This window comes from Antedon mediterranea, chromosome 6 (genome assembly GCF_964355755.1).
Source record: "Antedon mediterranea chromosome 6, ecAntMedi1.1, whole genome shotgun sequence".
In the NCBI taxonomy this organism is placed as follows: domain Eukaryota; kingdom Metazoa; phylum Echinodermata; class Crinoidea; order Comatulida; family Antedonidae; genus Antedon; species Antedon mediterranea.
The window spans coordinates 7,299,529-7,310,235 of NC_092675.1; the positions used below are offsets into that span (position 1 = coordinate 7,299,529).

General features: G+C 34.0%; 1 protein-coding gene across 2 annotated transcripts in view; it reads left to right on the forward strand.

Moving 5' to 3' along the window:
• The window catches only part of LOC140051708 (trissin receptor-like), a 62,786-nt gene extending 52,289 nt beyond the window's left edge, over window positions 1-10,497 (forward strand). The window contains exons 5-8 of one of the 2 annotated variants that reach the window (XM_072097001.1): window positions 1,602-1,725; window positions 2,143-2,475; window positions 4,892-5,039; window positions 9,576-10,497. In XM_072097001.1, coding sequence (XP_071953102.1) covers window positions 1,602-1,725; window positions 2,143-2,475; window positions 4,892-5,039; window positions 9,576-9,598 — 628 coding nt within the window. In that variant the 3' untranslated portion in view covers window positions 9,599-10,497. Of the gene's footprint in view, window positions 1-1,601; window positions 1,726-2,142; window positions 2,476-3,422; window positions 3,509-4,891; window positions 5,040-9,575 lie in introns of those variants that run through there. The other variant, XM_072097002.1, reaches the window with a different exon arrangement.
• Window positions 10,498-10,707: the final 210 nt, after the last annotated feature.

Sequence of the window (10,707 nt, forward strand, 5' to 3'; positions counted from 1 at the left end):
TGAGTAGTTTTTGGGCCAATGTACAATGTGTTAAGTCATTTAGATCTTTACATATTTATGGTATTATTTTATGTACAATAAATGCAAGTTATTAGGGCCTCGTTATCTTCCTAGTGGAGTAATTAAAAGGACAACCACTAAGTACTAGTAAGTTTGAAAATTAATTTGTGAAGGCTTCTGATCTTTTTAATACATTGAATAAGCATAAAGATGTACTATAACGTACAATTATAGATTAAAGTTCGAAGCAGAAATTTGTAAGAGTAAATATAAGCCACTATACGTAATCAGAATTAATATTCCCTAACACAATCCCGCTGATTAATTACCAAATCGAACGGTTATATTTAATTATTGTATTTTTAGCAAGAATGAAATAACCACAGAAACAATTAGGCCTAAATTAATTATAAAACTTTACAACAAAGGTTATAGGTTAGGATGACGTCTTTTAAACAAATCATTTTTTATAAATGTTTAAAATGTGAAAGCAGGCTGATTATTAGATGTAATAAAAAAACATTTATTTTAAGAAAGTATTTTGTGTATGATATTTTTATATGCAAAAGTATTATAATATCCGTTCGTAAGTTGAATATAGGCCTATGTAAATATATTGAATAATAAATATGTTGAATATATTAAGTAATTCCTGGACATCTGTTTTCAAGTTCTGAAATTAATTTTTGATCTATAAATACAGTAAATAAAAACTACTTTTGTCGTTGATCCATTGTATAATGTAATATATAAAATATTCGCTAATAGATTTACAATAGAATTCAATGTTGACTTCAATCACGATTTTGTATATTCCATTGCATGGATTACGTATAACTATAACTTGTATATTAAATGACCTACGGGAGTGGGAAAAATAGAAAAAATACATAAGAAGACTGAACTGGACTTTAACTTTCTCCTAAATTGCAAAGGGTTTCCCCAAAAATATATAATTTCCAGTTAATAATATATGATATAGTAATCAAGCTGTTGTTTTCTCAAATCATAATAGCCTTCTTGAGTAGCTTTATCAACCGTTAATGAGTAGATGAGTCTTACCGGCTACCGTGTCGTTGATGTTGATTACATTACAGATGGCTATACAATATCCATCTACATATCTAATATTAGATGTCATATCTAACGAATGACGTCAGATGACGAAATGTGCACTATTATATTTTGTAGATTTAAACAGACATTTAACCAGCCAATTATTGTAAAGTTTATACCTACTGATGTGTTTTGAAAATTGTACTTCATTATCTCTATACCTGGTTTTAACTATGACCGGCATCTTTTTTTTATTTATCGTGTTTTCTTTATTTCTTTTTCTACGATGTAGCCAACTTAAATAACTTGTATGATTTTAACCAAAATGTTACCATAAACTCAAGCCATTTGATAAATGGAATGTTTCTGCAGCAGGCCCTGTATATTTTGGAACGAAGAATTTATGTAGACCATCACACGTGATAGTTTGAATAATACATACTGATAATCACGTATATATAACAATGTTTATCCATTGAAGAACATGCACAATATCATCACAATATTTTATCTCCTTTAGCTTTATTATCTTCTTTTCCTTTAAGATTGTATGTTGTCAAATATCCCCTTCAGGCGAGATCTGTTATTACAACAAGACGTGCTCGGTTTGTTATTGCCGGAGTATGGCTGACTGCGGCGTTATGCGCAGTACCAAATACATACAGGCAGGTAAAGTAATAACACTGAGTCATATTTTTAGATTGAGATATTATATCAATAATAAATAATGTTTGTTTATATTAAAAATTCAAGGTGACAGAATTGTCATATCTGTAAAGTATAACGCGAGATTACTAAAACTGTCCAGTTAATGAAATAATATCATCGAGTAATCACGCCTTACCCAAGAAATCATCTTTTCAGAATCTTAAACTAAATTTATAGTTGGTAAATCGTAAAGTGAAGTTTTACAAAAAGAAACTATGCTTCGGTTACACTACAAAATACAACTCCGAGACTTTCTCATCTGTACTTTCTGATTGGAACACAAACTCAACCGTTTAGTTTACTATAGTGTTTATTCGCCATCACATGTAAACAATATTGTCTTTTCTTATTTACAGTAATATTGTTTCTTCCAAATAGATATATCAAAGGCATGAGTGGGGCATATACAGATGGGCAACGTGTAGTCCAAGCATGATAGAACCTTGGAAAAAAATAAACGCCATGTTTGACTTCTTGGTAAAATTTATCTTTCCTGTAATTATCATGGGAGTAGCTTACGCAATTGTCATTGTCACCCTATACAAGAGCACTAGACAGAGTAAGCGGTTACAAAGTATAAAGATGTCAGACAACAAGATCAGCAAATCTGCATCAATGAACGGCGAGATGGCAGTGCTGACCAAAAAGTTAGCCAAACATAAGAAACCTGCTAAAAGCAAAGCAGAGCGACAACAGGCTGAAAGAAATCAGGTAGGCGGCGAGAGTAACAATACTACGACATTGGCGAAACTGATATGAGCTAAAAAAAACTCGACCAGGGGTTCCTAAGCCAGGGGCCTCAGGCCAGGGGTGGCGCCAGGATCTTACCGACGCGGGGGCTACATTCCCCGACGAGGGGGCTATGCGAGCGAAGCAAGCATCACAAGGCTGGGGGAAAGGGGGCCGCCAAGGGGCCCCGGTGGGGGTCCAGGGGGCGAAGCCCCCGGAAGCAACGCGTTCTAGCGTCATTTGAGGTCATTTTAATCAGATTTAGGGTAGCCATTTTTTTCCATTTTTTATAATGCATAAATAAAATACTGCGTGCAAAAAAACGGTGCGCGATGACTGTTTCAATCCATATTTTTCAATTTAAAAAATAAAAGTTCAACGAAAATTTAGAAAAATAGAGTTGGAGGTCCTGGAAATTGGACTTATTATACTTCAAAACATGAAACAAAATATATAAGTCCCTATCATGGTTGTGACTGAGCTAAGAAATGTTTGAAAAATAGAGATGTTAGGTCCCGGAAAATGCACTTCTTGTACTTCGAAATATGACCAGCTTTATTGTTGGGGCTGAGCTAAGAAAATGTTTAAAACTAGAGCTGCATTTTATACTTTGGAAACATCAGGCCCAGAGGCTTAAAAAACGCAAGCGTAGACCTTTTCAGTCGGGGAAATAAGTTTATTCCTCCCAAGTGTATGCCTGCGTACCATCTGGACTTCCGAGTGGTGAGAAATTCTTGACATACAGGACATTGAAAATTTAATAACTTAGCTATAATAAGATGTTGGCTAAGCGAAAATGGCATGTTTTTTTGTTTAGTAATGGATGAAATATTTATTTTAGGTGCCCCACGGTACAGCAGGTTACTTGTAAATTAAAAAATTGGTGAACATACGAACAATTAACATAATTCGTTTTTGCTGTAGTGTAGCGTCGTCGACACAGTACACGACGTAACCGTCGGTAAACTTCGCCTGGAAAATAACTACAGTACACATTTTGGTCCCTGGACGGAAGATGATATCACGACCCAACGTTGAACGATTCGTACAAAGGGATACCGCCAGACAAGTGCGTACCTATAGCTATTGTTTAGTAGTAAGTTAGATCGCTGGCGATAATGAATGCATATAAAGTGCATAATATCACTCTGACGTACTCTCACGGTCAATGAAACGTCGAGGTTTTCTAGGCGCTGAAGAAGCTACGAAGTGAACGCGAATGAATTATATTCCCCGACAAAAAGTATCCGAACCGTCGGTAAACTTCGCCTGGAAAATAACTACATTACACATTTTGGTCCCTGGATGGAACTTGATATCACCCGTCTCGACCCAACGTTGAACGATTCGTACAAAGGGATACCGCCAGACAAGTGCGTACCTAGCTAATGTTTAGCAGTAAGTTAGATCGCTGGCAATAATGAATGCATATAAATTGCATAATAGCACTCTGACGTACTCTCACGGTCGGTCAATGAGACGTCGCGGTTTTCTAGGCGCTGAAGCTACCAAGTGAACGCGAACGTTTTTTACTGTATATTATATTCCCCGACAAAAAGTACCCGTGATCCCTTCGGTAACCGTCGGTAAACTTCGCCTGGAAAATAACTACATTACACATTTTGGTCCCTGGATGGAACATGATACCACGCGTCTCGACCCAACGTTGAACGATTCGTACAAAGGGATACTGCCAGACAAGTGCGTACCTAGCTAATGTTTAGTAGTAAGTTAGATCTCTGGCAATAATGAATGCATAAAAGTGCATAATAGCCCTCTGACGTACTCTCACGGTCAATGGAACGTCGTGGTTTTCTAGGCGCTGAAGCTATATGAAGTGAACGCGAACGTTTTTTACTGTATATTATATTCCCCGACAAAAAGTACCCGTGTTCCCCGACGGGGGGGGGGGGGAGGCTAGGCTCCCCGACGAGGGGGCTAGAGCCCCCGTAGCCCCCCCGCTGGCGCCACCACTGCCTCAGGCCTCCACGTTACGCCACTGTGGTATCCAGTAAGTCAGTTATAGGGAGGGGAGGGAGTTGAAGTAATGCTAATACTATCTGATAACTTAACCACATAAAACTTCTAGAAAGTACCAAGCCTTTTGCCATTTTTCTCTCACTGTAGAGAGCTTCAATTAACATTGTTGGACGTCGATGTCAGATACTATGGTACCAAATGGTGGTTAGCCTGAGACACGAGGAGCACCCGCAGTTTACATTATAACCACAACCAATGTAAATCTACTGCACCATAAATTAATTCTATTTAGTAGATATTAATTCAAAAATATTTTTCCATTATGCACCAATGTATTCCAGTACCTCTAATTGGTCATATTAAGTCATTTTTATTATAGTCATTCTACTAATCATGATATTTTTGTTTTTTTACCTAGGCAATCTTGATGCTTTTCATCGTCGTGTTGCTGTACTTTTTCACATGGGGACCTTTCATGATATTTCAACTTCTGGGAAGGTTCGACGTCATCGACGTAAAATTTGAAGGACACATGAGGCTTACATATACATTAACGAAGATGTTAGGTATAGGAAATAGTTGTATGAATCCATTCCTCTATGTTTTCATGTCAAAAAGCTTTCGGTCGGCTATCAAGACCACATTGTGCTGTACCAAAACCACGGATGTCGTTACAAACAACATTGGGCGCAGTGTGTCTGGTGGCTTAAACTCCTCTAGGACTGTAACTAGTCGCTACAGTATATCAGAGGTATCAGAAAATCGGATTAGACCTTGATTAAGCAAGAATGATAGATTGTCTTTCAAATTAGACGAAAATCATAGAAATAAGTATGTTTTGCAAAGACAAATCCATTTCAAAATTAAATCAAAGATTTCTATTTAACAAATTTATTGATAAAATCAAAAATATGAAAAAAAAAATGTGTTCGCATTATTCCAGATATACCAAATACACAAACTTGTTCATCCATTTATTCAATCTTTTATTTGGAAATATCTGGTCCAAAGAAAGTAGGCCTAAAAGTAACAAATAAGCAGTTTACCGGTACTGACTATTTTACTATAAGACGACGCGCTCTCATCTCAGGATTGTACTCCACCTGAAAATCATCTTTGACTTATATACGACGTTGTCTATAATCGTTTAGACTAAACCTTTCCACTTGAATTAAATCAACACATCGGGCCATATATCGATATTCTTTTTGATCGATCTTTTTCTTTCAAACAACTGTCACGGCTTCACCTATAGAGGGAGACCTTTAGAACAATCAAAGTATCCTAGAGGGAGACGTAACACTAAAAGTATGCTAGAGGGAGACATAACAGCCAAAGTATCCTCTACACGCTAGATGTATTGTCTCAATCTTTACATTACAGATGTTGCATGAGTAAAGGTTTGTTTTTCGTGAAGAATGCAAATATGTGATTCGATTAAGCACTCTATTTGGTTTGCTTTATATTATTATTATTCATTTACTCGTTATAAAAACATACTTAATATATATATATATCAATCCCATGATAAAAAGACAAGTTACAACAGATCGTCTAGATACACGGTATTATGTAATAATGAAATACAATTCAAAAACACACAGAAATAATACTGGTGATAAGATAAGATAACTTTAAGTGCTTACAAAGTAATCAATTAAATTAGCATTGTTACTTAAATATTTATAAATATAAAATGTATATAAAATTGTAATCAATTCAATGCATATCAAAATATACAAATATGTTATTTTATGAGAACATTATCGAATTTAAATACGGAACCAAAACTACCATCGAGAATTATAGATGATTTGGTTGTACCAATGAGGACAGACGAATGTCCTCATTACTGCATCAAGAGAAACTAATCTTAAAGGCAAATTTTTTGTTTAAAAGATGTTTAACTTACCGTTGAAAAATATGTAAATATGTTTTTATTTATTTTTACATCTTTTTTTAAATTTCTGTACAGGTATTTATTTATAACTTGTATAATGTAACATGATAAATTTGATGTATAAGTACATACATACATTTACATTAAACAGAGATAGAATGTGAATAGTACATATTTATTTACATGTAAGTTCACGTAACTTACATTAGTGTACATATACACAGTAATTATACTTTATGGGTTTTTTTTGAAAAATATGTATAATCGATAATCGATATTCTGATAGATTAATGTCGTATTATTTTATTCAAATACTATTTATTGATTAGCAGATTATGTCTGATGCCCATTATTACAACAAATTTTACATTCCACAGCAACAGCTTTAATTATTGGTAGGAATATTACGACAGTAACAGGGTGGGTAGACATTTCAGGAAAACAAAATGCTAATCATCACACTTGTTGCCTTGCATTCGCCTCGCACTACGGAAACAAGAGCGGTCACAGTGCATATCGGCCGCCAGTCATTTCGGCCGCCGGTTATGGAACGCCTAAAATCATGAAACGCCAAAAAGGACAAAATATGTATTGTTCATTTCGGCCGCCAATCGTCAATATTGTTAATGTATGGCACACCTCAATTATAAAAAATGGTGTATACATGTGCCTATCGCCTGAATAGACGTGCATATTCAAAAAGCAAGCAGCAATCAACAAAAACGATCATACTTTTTGATTTGTATAGAGTTGCGCTATTTTACGGTCATTCGCCGGCTTCTTCTCCTCCTGACTGAGCCCTACAACCTCTCAGTGCCCACCCCCCCCCCCCTCCACACACACACAACAACCACTGTGAAATAAAATAAGTTGTGTAGAAATACTTTAGTTAAAACTACTAAACTAATGATTTACACGGTCTTTTGATGATATCGGTCGCGTTTGAAATCGGTCGCCCTATTTTGTATGGAGCGGGATGCATGCTAGCGGGATATACATTTTCTTCATTTATATAGATTTAATTGATATTTTTTAGGGGCTAGATTATTTATGTGGATATTTTTTATTTGGTTATCAATCGGAGAAGGACTATGTCTTTCCAAAATAGTCATTTCTAAACACGTTTAAATATTAAATTAGGTAAATATTATATCAGGCATATAATAATTTACCTCCAGTTATATGTACTGTAATTAATATATTATATAGAGAATATACGTCTGTCCTTTATTATGCAAACAATTACGTAAAAGAGAACAATTTATTTAAAAACAATAATTGTTACAATGTATAGCCCGTAAAAAAGCCAGCGTATCCATTGTTATACTTATGCATACTGTGGCAGATTATATCATGTCGTTAACAACATACTATTCGATCACCTAATTTTTATTTTTTTATTTTATTTACATCCGTTATGTAGGATAATATTAAGTGTATAATAATAATTGTTGAGACAAATCACGTGTATACTTTTATTTCTAGTGTTTAAAATAGTTGTTAGTAAAAATGATCATTATATGCGGATGGTTAAAAGGCGAGTTACTGAAATAAACCCCCGAATAAGCCATATTGGGGGGGGGGGGAAGATGCGCCTTCTATGATCGTGCAGCTGTTTCCTCTCTAACAATGCGTTATTTTGCTGACGGGGTTTCCCCTTTTTTAAAAGCACGCACTTGTTAGTGTGTCAAATCATGGACAAAACACGACGTACGATCGTTGTCCATGGCCAGGTAAAGATGACGTCTATTACTAATAACCATACTTTTAAAACGTCTATAGGCCTTCTGTACGTGTTTTTGTGAAACGATGTACTGTATATAATACTGTACGTCGATACTATAGATTTTAATTTGAAAAATATCTTTTATTTCTTTATTTACAATAATCATTTAATGTAAATAATTAAGTAAGTAGTCTCACATAACATCCATACGACGTTCGTAAATCTAAATGTTTAAATATCAGTACCTCTTTGAGAATCGTGTCCACCTATAATTATCCATACATTATTCTCACTTCTATCATTGTACATCATAGACATACTGTAGGGCTGGTAGATTGATTTATAACGGAATATTATCTATATATTTTATTATTATCCTAAACCATGCTCACGTCAGAGTGGCGGATATCGAATGCAAAAATCATCATCATGCATCAAATTCCTTTATTGCATAAACCTCATTGAGCTGGTATCCACTTGCAGGTATAGAACGAGTTTCGTAATTAACTGTGATTAAAAAATACGCAATAGGCGCGTCTACTTGTTTAACAATTAAATTATTATTTATTTTCAAAACCTTAAACAACGGCATGCTAAAAGAACACATTACAATTCATTCAAACCTGTAAGATAAAATGGAAACACAAATTATTTATAAATAATGAGATAAATATTTATATTTACTGTACTTAAAAAATAACGATCGAGGTTTAAAAAAATGTCAAACAGTATTATTAGAAATTCCAATATTCAAAATTAACTAACAACATAATGAACGTTTTCATTAAAAATGTATCTAATGCGCCATATACAAATTAGCGCGACCAAAATAAAACGCGACCGATATCGTAACTAATAGGATAAAAAGCGTATCTAGCGGCGCTCCATACAAAATACCGGATGTTTATTTTATCGCGACCGATTTCAAACGCGATCGATTTCAAGCGCGACCGATTTCATCTGACACCATTTACACACGTCTATTCAGGCGATAGGCACATGTATACACCCTTGACAAGTAAGTAAGTAAAAATACGTTATTAACAATATTGACGATTCTGGCGGCCGAAATGAACAATACATATTTTGTCTTTTTTGGCGTTTCATGATTTTGGGCGTTCCATAACCGGCGGCCGAAATGACTGGCGGCCGAAATGATCAGACACCACAAGGGTCAGGAGTGTCATGATACATGATACTACAGCTGTAACTAGATACATCTTAACTGACTATCGCAAGTCATCATCAGGAACAAGTCTAGGCGAAGTGTATTAAATACTTAAATGGAATACATTGTTATCTCTACTTCTGTGAGTTCTATCTCATCTATGCCCCATGTCGACACTAAATCCGTAATCGGAGCCGATTGTTTTCAGACAGTTTTCAGAATTGAACTACAACTAAATGTTTTCTTATATAATTAATTACTAATTTATTCATTCATTTAGAGTAAATAAAGTAAATATATTTTTACAGGGATAAGTGCATGCGCAGGATAGCTGAGACGTAAGAAATCGAGCCCATACCTTCTTCACACAAAGGCAATTATATTCTGTGCCAGTTTGAAGTGTGCTGTTATTATGTGTAATATATAATACCTTTTTAAGGGTAGAGACGAATTCTTATAAGTATAACAATAGGGTACAGTATGTCACAAAAAAATGGAGTTGTTTGAAACTGTTAAACAATGTGTAATATTGTATAATTATGGCATAGATATTTATAAATTTAATATTCATTTTTATATGTATTTTCATAACTGTTATATAATTTTAATTCAAAATAAAAATGTTTTTTCCAGTGGTAACTAAAAATGTAAGCTTACGTTATAAAATATAAATCAACAAATGTTTAAAAAGATAATTATTTTCATAATGTAATAAAGAATTGAATATAGGAAATTCATTTATCTCATACGGTAGTTGTAGAATCAAAAAGTCAAAACTACTTTTTATCAGTTTGGACTATATTGTACTCTTTTTTTAAAATTGCTGTTTTAGGAATGTTAAATTCTTTGCTTAGTGGAAAACAGTTATCCGTTTCTGTAAGAAATAGAGTCAAAATTGTTAATTAATTTGTTAAATTTGCCTCATTAGAATACAGTATTATATGGTTTGTTGTTACCATAGTCTTGTGGAAATGTGTGTATGTTACAGAATATTTAATAAATCACTATAAACACAGTTTAGCTGTTCTTTATAGATATCTGTTTTATTCATTAAATAATAAATTGTATAATGTACTATACTGTTTTTTTTTCAAGAATTGGTTTGTAAAAATATAGTATGTCTACCAACTTGAGGATTGAATGTTTATATTTGTAATTTAATTGAATATAATATTTTTTTAGTGTCCACGTCTGCCCTATAAGGTTGGTGAACACCAGTTCAAACATTTTTTTTTTCTAAAATACGTCAGCTTGAGGGCGCTATTAATTATCCAAAATACGCGAATTGTCCAAAATACGTCAGCTTGAGGGCGCTATTGATTTTCCAAAAATACGCAATATTGTGCAATAGTCCATGAGAATTAGCTAAAAGTGAACCTTTGTGAAAACCCTTTTTGCTAGAAAAACTTTTTATATGAAATAAGTTTTTCGACATTGGGA